The 21,427-nt window shown below is 42.9% G+C and overlaps 3 protein-coding genes across 4 annotated transcripts in view; 2 read left to right on the top strand and 1 right to left on the bottom strand.

Annotated features, from left to right (window-relative positions):
* The window catches only part of LOC146577283 (protein NLRC3-like), a 682,649-nt gene that overhangs the window by 29,032 nt on the left and 632,190 nt on the right, over positions 1-21,427 (top strand). The window lies entirely within an intron of this gene.
* Positions 1-21,427, bottom strand: part of LOC146577302 (protein NLRC3-like) — a 52,729-nt gene that overhangs the window by 16,037 nt on the left and 15,265 nt on the right. For both annotated transcript variants that reach the window (XM_085252811.1, XM_085252818.1), the window contains 4 exons: positions 18,311-20,096; positions 13,514-13,687; positions 13,112-13,285; positions 6,344-6,517 (listed from right to left, as the gene is read on the bottom strand). In XM_085252811.1, the coding sequence (XP_085108937.1) occupies positions 6,344-6,517; positions 13,112-13,285; positions 13,514-13,687; positions 18,311-20,096 (2,308 nt within the window). The remainder of the gene's footprint in view (positions 1-6,343; positions 6,518-13,111; positions 13,286-13,513; positions 13,688-18,310; positions 20,097-21,427) is intronic.
* On the top strand, positions 20,690-21,383 carry LOC146577303 (uncharacterized). The gene has a single exon (XM_085252980.1). It carries the CDS (start codon positions 20,690-20,692, stop codon positions 21,323-21,325), a length of 636 nt encoding a protein of 211 aa, XP_085109106.1. The 3' UTR covers positions 21,326-21,383.

The raw sequence follows: 21,427 nt of genomic DNA, 5'->3' as shown, positions 1-21,427 counted from the left end.
ATGCAAAAATAAAAATTATTGCACTAGCTTGTGTGGTTGCCGATCTACAGGCATTTAAAAATAGTTACGCAAAACTGAGCGTTCCCACTCTGACCGGCCTTAGTTAAGGGTTAACAGTATCTCCCAATCATAATTTAAAGCAGCAGAAATTAAGTCAGAACTCAAAAGAGCAAAAATGACATTACAAAAAATGATTGACGACAGTGAAAAACTACATTGTTGCCTCCAGCAAGCTGCAGCGGCGGCAAAGCCAAACACAGGCGCCATCTTGTTTGACAGAAGAACGTAGCACACAGCAGCTACAAGCATAGAGTGCACCACTATTGTTCAAATGGAAGAAATAGAAAACACTCAATAAATCCTTCCACAGCTGAAACTAATGTAGACAATGTCAGGGGAGGAAGTCAAACTGAACTTATGACACCAAGCACGATAACTACCAAAATAATGCAGGAAAAGTAAACTAAGAAACCCTAAAGCAACTAAACAGAGCAGCTAGCAATAAACAAGAAGTGTAAACTATAAAAACATAGAAGCTAAATGCTAACATGGCTAACACTATCATCACTGTATGTAGCCCGACTCTTCTCACAGCAACATACAACTGTCATGGCTAGACATCTCACTGATTGTCTCATGTTAGCTTGTGAAAATATAACGTCCCAGCAGTACTAGCTGTTTTATATACCGTACTTTCACGACCATAAGGCGCACTTAAAAGTCTTAGATTTTCTTCAAAAAGTGCGGCGCGCCCTATAGCGCGGTGCGCCCTGTGTGTTGTAAGGAGGACGTAGTAGAGAACACCATGAGAACGCTAAAGGGTGAAGTGTGGGCGTTGATCGTATATACCGGACAATCGCACATACCTGTCTAAAAGGACAGGTATCTGCGTTATGCAGAACATCGTTGTTTTAACAACCCTGAAAATGGCAAAGAGACACGCTTACGAAGCACAGTTTAAACTGAAGGCCATCAGCTACGCGGAGGAACATGGAAATCGAGCAGCCGCGAGAGAATTTAAGATTAACGAATCGATGGTTCGCAAATGGAGGAAGCTAGAAAACAAGCTCCGGCAGGTCAAGAATACGCAGCTGAGTTTCCGCGGACATAAGGCGAGGTGGCCCGAGTTGGAGGAAAGACTCGAGCGGTGGATCATCGAGCAAAGAGCGAGCGGGAGAAGCGTTTCGACGGTCACCATTCGGCTAAAAGCAGTTTCACTAGCTGAAGAGATGAACATTGAACATTTCCGAGGAGGCCCGTCTTGGTGCTTTCGTTTGATGAAACGGTGCCATTTTTCCATCCGGACCAGGACTACGGTAGCGCAGCAACTTCCAGCGGATTATAAGGAAAAGCTGGCCATCTTCTCCTACTGCAGCAAACACATCGGCGACAAAAACATCCAGCCCAGCCACATCACAAACATGGACGAGGTCCCGCTCACTTTTGACATCCCGGTGAGTCACACTGTGGAGAAGAAGGGGACCAGCACGGTAGCGATACGCACAACGGGGTATGAAAAGTCTTCTTTTACTGTTGTGCTTTGCTGCCATGCTAATGGACAGAAACTGCCGCCTATGGTGATTTTTAAGCGAAAGACTTTGCCTAAAGAGAAGTTTCCAGCAGGAATCATCATTAAGGCAAATGAAAAGGGCTGGATGGATGAGGAAATGATGAAAGACTGGCTGAGGGAGGTGTATGTAAGGAGACCAGGTGGTTTTTTCCACGCATCACCATCGCTGTTGATCTGTGACTCTATGCGTGCCCATCTCACAGCCGATGTGAAAAAACTTGTGAATCAAATGAACTGTGAGCTTGCTGTCATTCCGGGAGGCCTGACAAAGGAACTCCAACCGCTGGACATCGGTGTGAACCGCCCGTTCAAAGTAAGGCTGCGAGCGGCCTGGGAGCGATGGATGACCGGTGGAGACCACAGTTTCACTAAGAGTGGAAGGCAGCACAGTTTAAACTGAAGGCCATCAGCTACGCGGAGGAACATGGAAATCGAGCAGCGGCGAGAGAATTTAAGATTAACGAATCGATGGTTCGCAAATGGAGGAAGCTGGAAAACAAGCTCCGGCAGGTCAAGAAAATGCAGCCGAGTTTCCGCGGACATAAGGCGATCATCGAGCAAAGAACGAGCGGGAGAAGCGTTTCGACGGTCACCATTCGGCTAAAAGCAGTTTCACTTTCACTTTTTATGAAACGGTGCCATTTTTCCATCCGGACCAGGACTACGGTAGCGCAGCAACTTCCAGCGGATTATAAGGAAAAGCTGGCCATCTTCCGCTCCTACTGCAGCAAACACATCGGCGACAAACACATCCAGCGATGGATGACCGATGGAGACCACAGTTTCACCAAGAGTGGAAGGCAGCGCCGGGCGAGTTACGCCACAATTTGCCAATGGATTGTAGATGCTTGGGCTAACATGTCTGCTGGCACTGTTGTAGGAGCTTTCGCAAAAGCCGGCATCATTTCCGAGGAGCCGCACGGCACGGAAAGTGACTCTGACAGTGAAGAAAGTGAACCTGGCATGTTTGATGGAGATTTAGCGCAGCTGTTCAATTCAGACACAGAGGATGAGGACTTCGATGGGTTTGATTGATGATAAAAATGTGAGTACCAAACTTTGTTTTGCTCCTGCTTTATTTTTAAATACGCATACGGTACTTGTATACGCCCTATGATCCAGTGCGCCTTATGTCTGTGTTAAATACTGTAAGGGCACACATAACTGAGACTGCGCCTTTTAGTACAGTGCGTCTTATGGTCGTGAAAATACGGTACTGTTTAAAATAAGCGAAATGTGCTTATAATGTGTAAATAAAGGCTGAAGCAGCTAGCACTGTTAGCATCAGCACCAAGCCCTGTTACATTTGTACACTGTTAGAGCAATGGCTCCAATCTACAGCCTTTAAAATAATGATTAAAATGCTGTGATTGCAGCCATTCCCCAACTCTCTGTGAATGGTTCTCATGGCTATTGATCAGTGGGCTTTGATCAGTGGGCTTTGATCAGTGGGCTTTGATCAATGGTCATGAGAATTTGCATAATTATGATTAAGGAACTGACCTCCCAGCCCATTGTTCCTTCAGTGGGCTGGTTTCAGTCATTATGCAAATGTACTGTTTATAAGATTGAAACCTGCAGTCAGCCGAGATTGAAGAAGTCACCTGGATGATGATGAAACATTTCTCCCACAAAATGCTACGTCCAGATGAACAGAATCAACTTTTGGAGATTTACTTACCTGGATGATTATTGGTTATTGGTAACTTTATTGTCCCTAATGGGAAATTGATTTGCAGTATGTCCGTACAAACAAACAAACAGGCAACCAACACATCACATACACACTCCAAAATAATATAATATAATATAAGCCTGAGAAAACAACCTAGATTTTTCATCAAAAAAGTACAATGTGCAATGGCAACAACACATATGGTTCAGTGTTATTAACTATGATAATAGCAGTAGGTACAAAAGACAATCTATGTCTCTTTGTCTTCACTGCAGGCACTTTATAACGACGACCTGATGGAAGCAGTTGAAAATCATTAAAGAGAGGATGATCTGAACACAACATGACAGAGGTCGCCTTCCTCAGCACCTGCCTGTTATAAAAGTCCACAAGCTGGACCTGAGACCTCCCTGAAATCTTACCAGCCACTTTAACCAGGTTGTTAAGTCTGGTCTTATTATTCAGAGACATATTACCGTACCAAGCAATGATACAGAAAGTTAAAACAGATTCAATAAAACTTTTATAAAAAACGAGTCATCATTTCAGATGAAACATTGAAACCTCTCAACCTCCTTAAAAAGTCTTTGTTGAACCTTTTTCACTGTAGCAGCAAGATGTGACTCAAAGCACAGAGCTTTATCAAGAACAACCCCCAAATACTTATAACTGTCCACCAGTTCAATGGCTGCACATTTACCACTGTTAGTGCAGGATGAGGGGATGTCTCCCTGAAGTCAATAACCATGTCCTTGGTTTTCAAGGTGCTGATCATTAAGAAGGACTGATCACACCACGAAACAAACTCATCCACAACAGGCCCATGGGAATCCTCTTCACCATGAAGGAGGCTTACAATGACTGTGTCATCTGCGTATTTAATGAAATGCCTGTTGGCCTGTGTACTGCGACAGTCATTAGTGTACAAAATATACAGTAGAGGAGAGAGACAACAACCTTGCGGTGAGCCAGTGGAAGAGTTCAGCTGTTTGGAAAAACAGCCGTTCACTCTCACACACTGAGATCTGTCAGTTAAAAAGTTTAAAACCCAACCAACGAGATTAAGATCAAGTGTAAACTGGTTAAGAAGTTTATCAGCTAAAAGATGTGGCTGGATAGTATTAAAAGCTGAAGAAAAATCAATAAATAAGAGCTGAGCATGAGCTTTGGCGCCATCAAGATGGCGATAAAGGAAGTTCAACAGAGTGACCACTGCATCATCAACACGTCTACGAGGCCTGTATGCAAATTGTAGAGGGTCTATAAGCTTCTCTACTTGCTAACTGAGAGTCTGAACTAAAACCAGGAAGACTTATCTTATTACAGTCACTGTAACAGTGACCAGTCATGTGTTTCATGCCTGCCCAGGCCACCCTTAAGTTATTGCTACCCATCTCCGCCTCTACCTTATCCTTGTATTTTACTTTGGCTTTTTTAATTTCTGATCTGATCTCCTTCCTAATTTCTCTGACTTTCAAGATATTCCCTTCAATAAAAGCTTTTTTCCTTTCATGAATCAGCCTCATAAGACCTTTTGAAGACCATGGTTTGTTATTAGGAAAAAAATGGAGATGGTGTCAGTCGCATTCTTAGGATTCGCTTTAGGGTGGATGTAAACAATGGTGACGTTGATCTGTGGGAATTCCCTCGGCAGATAAAACGGCCTCAAAGACACAGAGAGGAGCTCAATGTCAGGCAGACACACTTGTCTACGAACGGTCACATTTTTACACCATTTCTGATTTATATACAAACACACTCCTCCTTGAGATTTCTGGGTAGCTCCGGGGTCTCGATCCAAACGTATGGGAAACCCGAAGCCATTTAGTTCCAGAGTCCTTGAGCCGAGTCTCTGTGAATGCCATTAGACATGTATCCCTGTAGCCACGCAAGTGTGCGACATTCAAATGCAGTTCATCCAATTGACTCCTCAGAGACTGCACATTAGCCAGGATTATTGATGGTAAAGGAATGACTCCAAACAACCGTCAGGATTGCCAATAAAATCATGCGAAATAAAAAACCCATCTTCGTTAAAAGAAGTTCCACAAAGCACAAGCCGATGCTATAGAATTTCCTCAGGCAAAAAAAAATATATATAAAGGAATAAAAGAATGAAATAAAATAAGTTAAAACACTGACACTGACAGAGAGAGACAACCTGCTGCTCGCCACAAGAGCAGCGCCCCTCTTTCTAGTCTAGTCTAGACTGAGAATGCATCAAGACCACTCACTCACCCTTCCCTCCTGCCTCTCAGCTGCTGAAACTCACAGTTTGTTACCACGGAAGAGTCACTCCTTCATCTGAGATGAAGCCTGATAGTCTGACTGATGCAATATAACATTCAGTCTACACTTTGTTTTTGTGCAAAGATGATAAAGAGGAAATACTAATAACATAAACAAAAATAAATGTCCAATTTAGAAATCTTATTCTTTTTTGCTCTATAAAATAGTTGTTTTTATTTTTCAGTCACTCATCGTAGCAGTAGGATTTACATGAAAATAAAAACAAATTAAGTTTGAGAGAAAAAGTACATTTTTGGCACTCTCTGGGCAACTGACTCAGAGACTCAGATGACTTAAAAAATCCGATTCATTTTGGTGAGTGACTCATTTAAACTCGATTCGGTAAAAAGAATCAAATTTACCATCACTAATACAAATCCCTTTGGAGAAAACAGCTTTAAAATATGTATTGTTAAATTCCAGATGTTTCTTTGCAAGGAAAACTCAGACACTGAAACAATACCACCAGTAACCTCCTACATATGGAAATGTGGTGTCATTAAAGACATAATAATTTCATTAATACCCAATATCCAGCAAAATATGTAATTTGAACATTTTGTTCCTAACGAAATCAAATGTATATATTGTAGAAGATTAGCCAAATTTATGTAAAATGGCCAGTACATGAATTAAAAAAATAAATAAATAAACAAAATCGTATGACTGTGACAAATTTTACACAGTAATTCAGTCTAATAATCCACTCAAATATAAATATAAGTTTAGCTAAAAGCTCTATAGATAAGTCAATCAATAATATAATTCACATTTTAAATGATCATATGTGTTAACGTTTGAATCCTGACCTGAGAGTTTCCACTGCACACTGTGAACTCTTTAGTCCAGCAGACAGAAGCTTCACTCCTGAATCCTGCAGGTCAGAGTTACTCAGGTCCAGCTCTCTCAGACTGGAGGACTGGGAGCTGAGGACTGAGCACAGAGCTTCACAGCTTCTCTCTGACAGGTTACAGCCACCCAGTCTGAAAAACAAAAGATAATCTATAATACTTATGTAAAGTTTGTTATTATATTACATGCCATCTTTTTATTTTTGATGAAACCTTAACATACTAAGATACAACATCATATGGATGAACTTGAATAAAATGTTTTTTTTTTAATTATATCTTTATTTGGATTGGACAAGAAAAAACCATCTGCATAGCAGTATATGAATAACATGGGAACAAAGTCCTTCCAGGTTTTAGATTAAGTCCAGGAGAGCAAATGATAAACAAAGTGATCAGCGGGTGCATATTAACCTCCACTAGCTATTACTAGGACAGTTGCTCGCATGCTCTCCCAAAGGAGATATATAGAACACATTACATGGAACTATAAACACAAACTGGGAGGGGTGCCCATGCTGCAATCATTGTGAAGAAATAAGTAAATAAACAAGCAATAGTAATAGAAGTAAATGTAAAAAACAAACAAACAAAAAACAACCAAGTAATAGTGAGATCAAGTGAAGTCAGCCCTCGTGGGGGTGATGAATTGGATCCAATTGTTCCAAATTTGGTAGAATTTGGCTTTTTGATTTCTTAACAGATATGTAAGTTTTTCCATCCTAAATATCTCTAAAATGATCCCAAACCAGTCGTCTAGGGTAGGCTGGGCTGGGCTTAACCATCTTCTAGTAATTGTTTTTTTACTTGCCACCAAGAGTAATTGCACCAACTTAATCTCACTCCTACATTCCAGAAAGGGGACCAAACCCATGTATAAAACCTTAAAATCTAAAGGTATTTGAACGTTAAAGACTGCACTTAAGGAGACCTGAACGTTTTTTAACTTGGGACAGTCCCAAAAGACATGAAAATGGTTAGCAACAGTCGAGCCGCATTGTCTCCAGCATTGCATATAAGCCCCTTTGTACCTCTCCTGATATGGAGTCTTGAAGTACCTAATAATATTCTTCCAGCCATGTTCCTTCCAGCTCATAGAACTGGACGTGGACCACTGGCAGTACAAAACATTTTCCCACTCCCCCACAGAAATAGCAATCCCTGATTCCCTTTCCCATTTATCCTTAGTGTATAAAGTGTTATCCTTGCTGGCACTAGAGAGGGCTTTGTATAGTTTAGAAATAGATTTAGTAGGGGTCATGGTTGTGGCATTTTTCAGGATGAGGAAAAAATGCGACTCAGCATCATTGAAGTCGGACAGTTTGCATTCATGATCAATATATGATCTCAGCTGTAAGTTTCTATGAAAGTTGTATTTTGTCAGGTTGTGATCGTCCCGTAAGGCCTCAAATCTGAGCACAATATTTCTATGAGTAAGAGAGAGGAATGTCGTAAGGCCATAGGATATCCATGCTTCAAAGTTAGAGTCGTGTCTGTTTGGAATAAAATCCGAGTCGAAAGCAACCCACCTGAAGATTTTTAGCATTTTGTGTATCCCACAGATGTTGATTACCTTCTGCCAAACTTGGAGGGTGTGGGTTAATCAGGGGTTCCCCAGCTTTTCCAGCCGGCACATTAGACCCTTATCTGCCATTACAGCTTGTAGGGGGAATCGGTCCAACAGGCTGGACTCCAGTTCCTTCCACCTAGCCGTGTATGTTTTGTTACACCAATATAAGAGGGGGGTTATTTGAGCGACATAATAGTAATTCCTGAGGCAGGGGAGACCCAGTCCTTCCTTTTCCTTGGGGAGCTGGAGGGTAGCATATTTAATCCTTGGCTTTCGGCCCTGCCAGATAAATCTGGAGATCCATTTGTCCCACTCAATAAATTGGTAATCGCTCACTTCTATTGGCAAGTTTCTAAAAAGATAAAGCAGTCTGGGGAGCGTGTCCATCTTGATTGCGGTTACCCGGGAGCTGAGACGCATAAAGGGGACCAGATTCCATCTGTGCAAATCAGCTTTTATACTTGCAGATATTGGCTCGTAGTTTGCCTGAAAGAGCAGCGAGAGGTCCGCAGTCAAATATATTCCCAGGTACTTAATTTTCTCATTATCCCGATTTACTGTAAATTTGAGCAGAGATGTGTAATATTCTCCTAATGTTGTCAGTTGTTTGTCTATAGTGAATGAAACCAGTCTGATCTAAATCGATGAGGTCAGGTAAAAACTTCTCCAGTCTACGAGCAAGAATAGAAGTAAATAGTTTGTAATCCAAGTTAAGGACACTGATTGGTCGATAGTTTCCACATTCTCGTTTATCTTTCCCCTCTTTTGGGATAATTGAAATAGTTGCCTCCCTCCAGGAGGGTGGGATTTCTCCCTCCTGTAGGATGTAGTTAAATGACTTCAGCAATGTGGGGACTAGATCTGCCCTCAGGGTGCGATACCACTGAGAACTGAACCCGTCCGGCCCAACTGCCTTACCTGGTTTTAATCTGGAAAAAGCATTAATTTCTTCCACTAAAATGGGATGTGTTAGAAGCTCATTTTTGAGAGACGGGAGTGAAGGTAATTCTAGAGAGCTAAGAAAGGCATCAGTACAATTCTCCTCCGTAGCATTGGGCTGTGAGTACAGCTCCCTAAAGAAGGTCTCAAAACATTTCTGAATGTCTTCTAATTTTGATTCCAGAATATTAGTCTTGGGGTCCTTGATTTGGTATATCGTACTTTCCTCTAGTTGTTTGCGTTATTTATGTGCCAGATATTTTGCAGATTTCCCTCCTGTCTCATAGTATTTTTGCCTCAAAAAAATTAAGTTATTTTGGGCCTCCTGGGTGTAAATATCATTAATTTCATCCTGTATTTTCCTGATATCCTGCTTCAGAGTAGGATTTGCGGTGTTTATGTCTTCCTATTCTTTCAACTTTAAATTTGCCTGTAGTTCTGCTAATTTTTGCCCTTTGATTCTCTTTAAGTGGGAGGCGATAGAAATTAATGTACCTCTCATTACCGCTTTGAGCGTATCCCAAAGAATAGCTGGAGATACCTCTCCTGTGTCATTAACATCTAGAAATTCTTTAATGTCTACCTTTAATTTGGAAACTATGGCAGGATCATTAAGGTGCGATAACAATTTCCACAGTGTGGTACATTTTTTCCTAGCCACCTGCAAAGATAGAGAGATAGGACTGTGGTCAGATAGATCTCTTGTTAATATGTCACAGTCTTTGACCCTAAACCTATCAACTTTAAACATAAAAAAGTAGTCCAGCCTTGCATACACTTTAAAGGAACCAGAGTAATGAGTGAAATTTCTGGTAGATGCGTAGCGGTCCCTCCATACATCTATTATCCCCATCTCTACCATATAGGAATTGACTTTTCTAGTAAGTGCTGTTACCTGGTTGGTCGGGGAGGAGCAGTCTAGTTTAGGGTCAAGTCTAAAGTTAAAACCCCCCCACAGACAACTATCCCCTGAGAATCCACCAATAAATCAAACCTATTCCTATAGAATAGCCAATCGCTCCCGGGGGGAGCATCAACATTTAAAATTGTGATTTCAGACCCCTCTATCCTTTCTGTTATTCTAACCAATCTGCCTTCCTCGTCACAGAGTTCTGAGATATGTTCATAGTTAAGAGTACCAGAGATAAGTGTAGCCACACCCCTCTTGTGTTTGGACTTAACGGAAGAGGAGAATACATATTTAAAACCCTTTCTTTTCAATCTCAAGTGATCTACTTGGTTCATGTGTGTCTCCTGAAGTAATGCAATCTGGGCCTTCTCCTTCCTTAGTTTGGACAGTATCTTATTCATCTTAATCACGTTCAGAACCCCGTTAACATTAAAAGAGATTACTTTCACTGACTCACTTCCCATAAAGATATATCAAGTTACCACAGCGCATAAACTCAATAGCAGCAGGCAACCCCCTCTTAAAACAGTAACAAGTGAAAAAAGTTAGGAATGAACTGAAAACATTTGAACATAACTGGAGCTTGAAAGCTCCTAAGCTGGCTTCTGACAGTGGAGCACTTCCACTGACACCCTCACAACTTGAAGGGAAACCCCTTATTACCCCCTGAGTTAGGGGGCTTTCCACTGCGACGTCACTCACAGCACGAGAAGCCCCACCCATTTTAGCTCGACAGTAACCATATTTCACCATGTTGTCCATAGCTAATACATAACATTAAATTCGTTCTCTTCACGTCTGTATACTTGCAGCTTCTCTCTATATCCCGCAGCTCCTCGGATCTGACGCGGACGCCGACCACCAACTCCCCGCCACAGCGGGCATCTTTGTAGTTTTTCTCTGGGGGTTGCCGGTGGTGTAATCACCTTTACCGGCAGGCCCCGACTCGCCAGGTCAGCCGTTGCCTCCTCCACCGTGTTGTAGGTTTTCGCTCCTTCTTTGAAAAAAACCTTAAGGCGCGCTGAGTAGAGGGTCCTAAACCGTACATTCTTCTCTTTTAGGACCTTTCGTGCCTCTGCATACTCCTTCCTCAAAACCATGATCTCAGGGGGGTAATCGTGGTCGAGGTTGATCTTGCTGGAATTCAGCATAAAACCTTTCTTTTGCCAAGCGAGCCTCAGCACTTCTTCTTTAACCGTGAAGCACAGGAATTTTACCAGGATCGATCTGGGTTGGGAGCCGTCCGGAGGGAGTAATGATAACGCTCTGTGTGCTCTCTGAATTTGTAACGGTGTTGATGGTGGGATGGCGAGATTCTCCCGGAGTAGCTTCTCCACAAAGTGGGCCATAGATGGAGCTCCCGATTCTTCTCCCTCCGGCACCCTGTACAGTCTGAGCGACTCCCTCCTCGAGTAAGCCTCCAGTGATGTTAGTTTTGTTTGAAACTTTTCCTGCATGCTTTCTTCCATTTGCGCAACATCTCTAAAGTTAGAAATATCCTGTCTCAGAGTGACGCTGAAAAACTAGTTCATGCATTTATTACTTCCAGGCTGGACTATTGTAATTCATTATTATCAGGAAGTCCAAAAAACTCCCTGAAAAGCCTTCAGTTAATCCAAAATGCTGCAGCAAGAGTACTGACAGGGACTAGAAAGAGAGAGCAGATTTCTCCTGTATTGGCTTCCCTTCATTGGCTTCCTGTTAAATCCAGAATTGAATTCAAAATCCTGCTCCTCACATACAAGATCTTAAATAATCAGGCCCCATCTTATCTTAATGACCTTGTAGTACCATATCACCCCATTAGAGCACTTCGCTCTCACACTGCAGGCCTACTTGTTGTTCCTAGAGTATTTGAAAGTAGAATGGGAGGCAGAGCCTTCAGTTTTCAGGCCCCTCTTCTGTGGAACCAGCTTCCAGTTTGGATTCAGGAGACAGACACTATCTCTACTTTTAAGATTAATCTCATATTTCCATTAAAAGTGTTGAATTTGACTGTTTGATGTTCTTTATGATCTCTGGCACCAGTTCATCTGTAGGCTGAGCTCAATCCATCCATTTAGTGAAATTATGTTTAAAGGTCTCCTTGTTTTCTGAGCGTGCACAGATCCTGAAGCAGAAAGCCTGGGTTAACAGAGAAATGATCATCACTGTGATGATGCTCATCATCTCTGACTGGGATTTGAGGTTTTGTCAAAGCAGCAAAGAAAGCCTGGCTATGTTGGACTGGGTGTGGAAGCAGCTCCCAGTTTGAGTTCAGGAGACAGACGCCCTTTCTACTTTGAAGATCAGCTTCAAACTTTCCTTTTTGCTAAAGCATATAGTTAGGGCTGGGCCAGGTGACCCTGAATCCTCCCTTAGTTATGCTGCAATAGACGTAGGCTGCCGGGGATTCCCATGATGCATTGAGTTTTTCCTTTCCAGTCACCTTTCTCACTCACTATGTGTTAACAGACCTCTCTGCATTGAATCATATGTGTTATTAACCTCTGTCTCTCTTCCACAGCATGTCTTTATCCTGTCTTCCTTCTCTCACTCCAACCAATCACAGCAAATGGCCCCGCCCCTCCCTGAGCCTGGTTCTGCCAGAGGTTTCTTTCTGTTAAAAGGGAGTTTTTCCTTCCCACTGTCGCCAAAGTGCTTGTTCATAGGGGGTCATGTGATTGTTGGGTTTTTCCTCTGTATTTATGAAGTGCCTTGAGGTGACTTTTGTTGTGATTTGGCGCTATATAAATAACATTGAATTGCATTGTTAGTATCTCAGACAAAATCTCGTCTGTGTTCTGGAGCTTATCTTTGTGTTCTGCAACCCTGGTTTCCACATCATTAAGCCGCGCATTGGCTTTATCCAACTCACCCCTTATTTCCACCAGTTGCGCTTTCGTGTCTTTTCGAAATTCTTTCACCTCTTTCCCAACGCCTCTCAGTTCTTTCAGTATCAGCGTCAAACTTGCTGGGTCAACCTCATCTTCTGTCCCAGAATCCTCGCGGCTAGGAGTGGGAGAGTGGCCTCGGCTAGCCTTATAGGGGCTAACGTTAGCCCCTTCTGTTAGCTGCACATTGCCATCTTCCACGTTTTCAAACGTTAACTTCTTAGCTATTTTGTTCTTTCTGGACATCATTTAAACCCCTTTTTCCTCTTTATGTGCACTTAGATAGTGTATTAATTTACTTGGGGCAGTTTTAATAAGTTTCAGTCGAGAGCTCTCGTACTAGGTGTCCATCCCCACGAGCGCCGGAACCGGAAGCCTTGAATAAAATGTTTAATTGGTTCATTTAAAAAAAACAAAATGTCAATTGATCTGACCTCAGAGTATTTAGTTTACAGTTTAAACTTTGTAGTCCAGCAGACAGAATCTTCACTCCTGAATCCTGCACATTTTTGATACTCAGGTCCAGCTCTGTCAGAGTAGAGGACTGAGAGCTGAGCATTGAGGACACAGCTTCACAGTTTCCCGCTAGAAGTTCACAGACGTTGAGTCTGAAAATGAAAACATGAACAAAGACTGATGTTAAAGTGTAATCAGGGTGCAATAACTAATCTTATATTTTAAGAATCCTTGTTGTTTTATGCTGAGCAGATGTGGTACGAAACAACAGTAAATTGATCAAGTTTACCTCTACTGGTTAAATTGCTGGATTTATTTTCTCAGTTAAAAACAAAACAAAACAAACAAACAAAAGAAAAAAGAATACAAATCGGTCAGACCTCAGAATATTCAGTTTGGCGTGTGGACTCTCCACTGCAGCAGACAGAAGCTTTACTGTTGAAGCCTTCAGGCTGTCGGTACTCAAGTCCAGCTCTCTCAGACTACAGGACTGGGAGCTGACCACTGACAACAAATCTGTACAGTCTTCCTCTGACAGGTTACAGCTGCTCAGCCTGAAAAAAATAACAAGAACAACAAGACAATAATATTTATTATCAAATAAAATCTCTTTATATGTTGAATCTAAGTAATCAAATGTGTACAAATGAGTACACTACAATGCACAATTAAATAAAAAAATGTTCAAGAATTTAAGTGTAACAGAAGAAAACTATTTCAAATTAAACACAATTATTCCAATGTATGTAAATGGAAACCAGTGAAGACCAGGTTGATTTAGTGACAGTAGTTCAGTGTCTGCTGGCACAGGCCTGTGAGTACTGCAGTATTACACTTACTACAGTACTGCTGGTCACTTTATTAATTCTAATATGTGTGATTACTGTAAATGTAGTTATAAATAATGTATCACATCCTGGACTCTCATTTCATTTTCTGTCTAAAAGCTGCTTTGGCTCATTCCCCTTTAAAGCCCCGCTCTCCCTAAAGGCCAACTTTATTTTGATTGGATGATTTCATAAAGCACGCTGAAGGGCAGTAGCCAGTTATCATGAGCTCCATCTCCTCAACCTTCTGGTTTAGAAATTATAAGAAACTGTATACCTCATAAAAACCCGTCTTGATCCATGCTCAATCATCCAGGTTAGTAAATCCCAAAAGTTGATTCTGTTCATCTGGACGTAGCGCTTTCAGTGGGAGAAACATTTCGTCACTCATCCAGGTGACTTCGTCAGTCTCAGCTGACTTCTGGTTTCCAACCCTATAAAAAGTACATTTGCATAATGACTGAAACCAGCCCACTGAAGGAACAATAAGGCTGGGAGGTCAGTTCCTTGACCATTAGGTTTGAGTCATTATGCAGATGTACTCTTTATAAGATTGGGGAAAGCTGCAGTCAGCTGAGCCTGAAGAAGTCATCTTGGTGAGTGACAAAATGTTTCTCCCGCTGAGAGCGCTACGTCCAGATGAACAGAATCAAACTTTGGGGGCTCATAAAATCATGATTAGAAATCTTCTCAGATGTATTTTTACATTTTAGATCCACAGCAACAAAGTTCACAGCAGGATGTCTCTGTTCAGTAATTATTATGCCCATTACCTGCAAACTGTGAGGTACGCAGGTAATGTCAGGTAAACACTAGCTGTCTGAAACTGTTCCTGTTAAATGTGTGTATAAAGGAAATAAGCTGAAATACAGATACTGGATGGATCTGTGCTTTGACTTTGACACCAAAAATTTCTTCCTGTTAAAAGGGAGTTTTTCCTTCCCACTGTCGCCAAAGTGTTTGCTCATAGGGGGTCATATGATTGTTGGGTTTTTCTCTGTATCTATTACTGTACAGTCTACTGTACAATATAAAGCGCATTGAGGTGACTGTTGTGATTTGGCGCTATATAAATAAAATTGAATTGAATTGAATTACATCCCATTTCAGGTACCTAGAACCTGAACCTTCTCTGGAAACCTGGGACGCTGGCGGGTTTCTCTTGCTTACCTATCTGCTCATCCTCTTTCTTTCTGCTCGCATGATGATTTCCTGGTTGAGTTTGTAAAGACTTTTGCTCAGGACCTTCTTGCTGTGCGGCAACAGTGCTAACCACCGTCCGCTGTATGTTTTTCAGTCATTAAATCAAACCATGAAAGATCAGCTTGCTTCTCGTGATGAACCTGTCTGTTTTCGATTCCACACCAGGGTCTGCCCACTGGAAAGTTCAGGGATAAGGGTGGAGGATACTCACACAAACATAAAAACCCAGATTGCAACTCCAACTCTCTGTTCTAGTTAACCAGACCTTTCAGGCTCTTGTTCAATTAGAACCTCATGGAGTCTGAGTTAGCGAGACAGTTAAACATCCCTCTATGCCCCCTTAATCCGCCCATTCCCACTAAGTCATTAAATAACCGAGTGTCCCCTCACATAACTCAGCGCACAGAGCCTGTCACCCCTGGCAATCACAAGAAAACACTTACCTTTTTTGCTTTTCATGCACCTCACAAACCACTCATACTCGGGTTTCCTTGGCTAGAATTACATAACCCCCACTTAGACTGGTCAGGTCAGAGGGTAATCAGTTAGAGTCTGTTCTGTCATTCAAATTGCCTTGTTTCTGCCCGTCCACCGGAACCTGTGGAACCATCAACCAACACTGAGACTGTTTTAGATCTCTCCTCTGTGCCCACCAAATGTCATGATCTTCAGGAAGTATTTAGCAAAAGTAAAGCGCTTTCACTGCCACCTCACAAACCACAGGACAGCACCATAGAACTACTCTCTGGCTCCACCCGGCCTTCTAGCTGGCTGTATAACCTGCTTAGACCTCAGTGTGCGGCTATGGAAAAGTACATTAAGGAATCCCTCGGTGCAGGCATAATCCAACGATTGTCATCTCAAGTTGGAACTTCTTTTTTGTGGAGAAAAAGGATGGCTCTCTCTGGCCATGCATTTACTTCAGGGGCCTCAGTGATATTACCATCAAGAATAAGTACCTATTACCTCATTAGCTCTGCTTTCAGGCCATTTCACAGTGCCACTGGGTTTACAAAACCCCACATCCGCAACGCTTACCACTTTTTCCAGATCAATCAGGGAGATAAGTGGAAGACCGTTTTAAACATGCCATTGGGGGACTACGAGTATTTGGTCATGCCGCCTGGGTTAACTAATGCTCCCGCAATGTTTCAAGATTAGTTAACGATGTCCTCCGGGAATTCCTTGACAGGTTCGTATTGGTGTATCTGGATGATATCCTCATTTTTCCCAAAACCTGCGAGGAACATCAGTCTCATGTCCATGCTATTTTTCCAACGTTTGCTGGAGAATAAACCTTATGTCAAAGCAAAAAAGTGTGAATTCCATTCCTCATCAATAACTTTTTTCAGTTACATTTTGGCACGGGGGCAGGTGAAGACGGATCTGGCAAAAGTGAAAGCTTTCACAGAGTGGCATACCCCTTGTACCCATTGTAGATTCAAGAAGCATCTCCAATGGGTTTTGGGAATAGCAAATTTTTATAGACTGTTCATTTTCAACTATAGTCAGGTAGCTGCACCACTCAAGTCTCAGCATGCATCTGGTCCCCCAAAGCTGAAACTGCATTCACCAAACTTAAGTATCTGTTCACCACGGCACCTTTTTGGTTCACCCTGATCACAGTTATCATTGCAAAGGTGGACACATCAGAAATTGGAGAAGGGAGAGGTAAATGATGCCAAGTGAAAGAGAATGCTTTGGGGGGGGGGGGGGGGGGGGGGGGTCATGCTGCTGTCATGGTCTGTGTGAGCGGCGGTGGTTTCCCACTAGACTCTGGTTTCTGCCTTTGGGTGAAGCCTGGTCAGCCTGTCCACTGTCCACACCTGACAGTAATCTACTAGGCTGAATATAACATCAGCACTCCCAATAACTCTGCTAACCTCCTAATCCTCGGATCATCTACTCACCCTTGCAGTTCAGTCACGTTTTCCTGGATGCTGGTCTTCTTGATTCACTCACAGCCACATTAATGCCTTTCGTCTCTTAGACTTACTGGACCACTTGGCCTGGATTCAAAGCTAACAAGTACTCACCCAGACCTCACCACCTGCCTTCCCCAAGTTGCTTTCCAATTACTGACAAGTAAATGGTAAATGGACTGATTCTTATATAGCATTTTTCTACTCTCACGGAGTACTCACAGCGCTCTATACAACATGCCACATCCACCCAATCACACCCATTCTCACAAACACTTTATCTGAACTTAGTGCTTTCTAAGTACATTCACGCACATTCATACTCTGATGGATGCATCGGAGAGCAAGTTGGGGTTAGTATCTTGCCCAAGGATACTTGACATGCAGACTGGAGGAGCCAGGGATCGAACCACCAACCTTCTGATCAGTAGGTCAGATCAGACCAGCTTTACCTCCTGAGCTACAGAAACCCCAAATAAGACATTGAAGATAACCTCGTTCACTTACTGTAACCTCCACCAGTGATCTTTCTGATGCTGCTCTACCTCTGTTACAGTGACTCAGATTACCATCAACCAACACCCATTTCTGGAAACCTACCATAGAGCCCACTTCATGCTCACAGCTTCAAGTGCTTCACTTCCGCCATAGTTCACAGTTCATGTTAAAAAATTCCAAGTGTCAAGTTCCTGTGTGTAAATAAAGCCTTCACGTCTAGTAATATTCAGTTCCTTCACCTTTGTCTGTATTTGGGGTTCACCATGTTGTTCTGGCCACACCGAGGTAACAGATTTATATTTGAAAAACAGAGAGACATGGGGGATTGCAATAAAGATGAGACACAAACCAGACCTTAAAATAAGAACATCTGAAAACGATGTAGGTGCAGTCTGGTAGCTCAAGTATTTGCTTTAAAAAACAGAGCTAGACTCCTGGTTGTTGGAGACAAGTGAACAACTTGAGGATAATAAACCTGTCAGAGGGGCTGAAGGATCAGAGCTCATGTTCTTATAGGCTGGATCTGGATTGTGCTTTGATTCGAGTTGAAGACAAAAATATTTCAGAAATGCTGACATGTCCTGCTGGAGAGAAATATTTAAAGTATCATGACTATTTTAGTGACTATTTTTTAATTTTTCTAAAGTGGTAGTGTTCTTTGAACTGAGCACCTCTGATTTATTTCCCATGATTTTAAGAATGAAGCGATGAGTTCATGTTTACTCACAGAGCTTTGTTGGAGGCTTTGACCACTGGCAGCAGCCTCAGAAGAGCCTTCTCTGAAGCAGAGTATTTCTTCAGGTCAAACACATCCAGATCTTCTTCTGATGACAGTAAGATGAAGACCAGAGCTGACCACTGAGCAGAAGACAGTTTATCTGTGGAGAGACTTCCTGATCTCAGGGACTGTTGGATCTCCTCCACTAGAGAACGATCATTCAGTTCATTTAGACAGTGGAACAGATTGATGCTTTTCTCTGCAGACAGATTCTCACTGAGCTTCTCCTTGATGTACTGGACTGTTTCCTGATTGGTCTGTGAGCTACTTCCTGTCTGTGTCAGCAGACCTCGTAGGAGAGTCTGATTGGTCTGCAGGGAAAGACCCAGGAGGAAGCGGAGGAACAAGTCCAGGTGTCCATTTGGACTCTGCAAGGCCTTGTCCACAGCATTCTGGTAGAAGTGTTTCTCTGCAGATTCTCTTGTTTCAGACTTCTTGGAGGTTGTCTGTTGTTCTTCCAGCAGATTGAGTCCAGAGTTGATGAAGGTCAGATGGACATGAAGAGCAGCCAGAAACTCCTGAACACTCAGATGGATGAAGCAGAACACCTTGTCCTGGTACAGTCCTCTCTCCTCTTTAAAGATCTGTGTGAACACTCCTGAGTACACTGAGGCTGCTCTGATATCGATGCCACACTCTGTCAGGTCTGATTCATAGAAGATCAGGTTTCCTTTCTGCAGCTGATCAAAAGCCAGTTTTCCCAGAGACTCAATCATCTTCTTGCTCTCTGGGCTCCAGTGTGGATCTGTTGCACCTCCTCTATTATACTTGACCTTCTTCACTTTGGCCTGAACCACCAGGAAGTGGATGTACATTTCAGTCAGGGTCTTGGGCAGCTGTCCTCCCTCTCTGGTTTTCAGGACACGCTCCAGAACTGTAGTAGTGATCCAGCAGAAGACTGGGATGTGGCACATGATGTGGAGGCTTCGAGATGTCTTGATGTGGGAGATGATCCTGCTGGCCTGCTCCTCATCTCTGAATCGGTTCCTGAAGTACTCCTCCTTCTGTGGGTCAGTGAACCCCCTGACCCCTGTCACCCTGTGAACATACTCAGGGGGGATCTGGTCTGCTGCTGCAGGTCGTGTGGTTATCCAGACGTGAGCAGAGGGAAGAAGATTCCCCCTGATCAGGCTTGTGAGAAGTACATCAACTGTGGTGGGCATCGTAACATCAGTCACAGTTTTGTGGAAGTCCAGAGGAAGTCGACACTCATCCAGACCATCAAAGATGAACACAACCTGGAAGTCTTCAAAGCTGCAGATTCCTGCTTCTTTGGTTTCAGTAAAGAAGTGATGAACAAGTCCCACCAAGCTGAACTTTTCCTCTTTCAGCACATTCAGCTCTCTGAAAGTGAATGGAAATATGAACTGGATGTCCTGGTTGGCTTTGTCTTCAGCCCAGTCCAGGCTGTATTTCTGTGTTAAGACTGTTTTCCCAATGCCAGCCACTCCCTTTGTCAGCACTGTTCTGATTGGTTCATCTCTTCCAGGTGTGTCTTTAAAGATGTCTTCTTGTCTGATGGTTGTTTCTGGTCCGTCTGGTTTCCTGGATGCTGTTTCAATCTGTCTGACCTCATGTTCATCATTGACCTCTGCAGTCCCTCCCTCTGTGATGTAGAGCTCTGTGTAGATCGGATTCAGGAGGGTTGGGTTTCCTGCTTTAGCGATGCCCTCAAACACACACTGGAACTTCTTCAGCTTAGACTTAAGTTTAGGCTGACACTTCTGAAGAGCATCTGAATCAAAAAAAGGAAAAAAGAAGGAAAAATACAAATCTGGTCTGAAGGAGCTATCTGACGTACTTTGTCCTTTGTTGAGCCTATCATACGTTTTAGTTTTTAATATACTTATTCTACCAGAAAACCAGAAAAAAGGGGCTACAGGAATTCCTAAATGTAATTCCTGAAAACAGCCACATTAAATGTTTTGAACCTACACATCTGTATTGCTTTGCAGCTTTTCATATGTACCTGATGCCAACATGTGCAGGCTAAACAGGTTTCTGCTTTCTGTGCCTCTTCTCCAAACTTTGTCACCAAAAATAACAACACTGCTATGTTATTTAAATAAGCATCTGAGAGAGATTCAGTAATTCACATTTAATTCTTGTCGTAAATTACAATGGCGAAAGATAATGTAAACCCTTTCTGGCCACACTAAACATGTTCCTTCTCGTTTGGCTCTTGGCGAAGGCAGTCGCACTTTTCTCCTCTTCTCCTTCCCCTTATCTTCCCTGCTTAGCCTCTTGTGTCTTTGTCTTGTCTCATGTGTATTTCACTTCCCTGGAACACTCTCTCACAGTCTGTGTCTAAAAACTTAAAAGAGAATTATGGATTTGATCAACTGGTCTCTGAATGCTATTGACACCCTTTTCTCAACGAGTTGTCTGGGCTCGGGAGAGCCCGAGTGCCCTGGAGGGACTTTCCCTGCCGGATACACGATGGACGAGTGGCAGACATGGAGGATCGTGTGCCTGGCGGGACTGTCGATCGAGGACGCTGAAGATATGTACCTATTCGGAACCATGATAACAGGGTTCTTGCTGATCGGAGCTGGCTTGGCCCTGGTTTATCGGAGAATTAAGAAAGCGGAACCGGCTGTTCAAACCCCCACAAGGCTGCCCGCTGGGATTGAAAGGATGGGACGAGGTGCGGCTTCTCAGAAAGGGCTCAGTGAATGCAGCATGGTTAAGAGCTTGGAGGCGCTAACGGCTGCAGTGAAGGCTCAGAATAACACCTCTGAGTGTATATTGGATTACATCAAGGAAGAATCCACTCGGAACAACACCTTGGGGCGGAAGCTGGATTACATCGCGGATCAGTTGGCTGCGGTCGTGAAGTCTCAGAATCTGCTCTGTGAGCAAAAGCCTGAAAAGACCACAGAATTGAAGGTAAATAACATAATTGAGAGGCTCGCAGCTATCCAGCGGGAGATTGAGAGACCAGTGTCGGTGTCGGAGTGTTAAAAACAGCTTGAAATTCTCATGAGTTGTTTGTAAAAGAAAAATCACAAATCATATAATGCGGCTACCCCTTCGGCGCCAGCTGTGGGCTCAAGGCCTGAGCTG

Source organism: Mchenga conophoros, linkage group LG3 (genome assembly GCF_057382185.1).
Source record: "Mchenga conophoros isolate Kocher_MC1m ecotype Shallow Benthic linkage group LG3, M_conophoros_male_GT1.1, whole genome shotgun sequence".
NCBI lineage: Eukaryota > Metazoa > Chordata > Actinopteri > Cichliformes > Cichlidae > Mchenga > Mchenga conophoros.
Note: the sequence above shows the minus strand (reverse complement) of the source record. Positions and strands in the feature narration are given on the sequence as shown.

What these genes read in the sequence shown, in the direction of transcription:
- LOC146577303 (XM_085252980.1), top strand. Translation starts at nt 20,690, where the DNA reads ATGGATTTGATCAACTGGTCTCTGAATGCTATTGACACCCTTTTCTCA.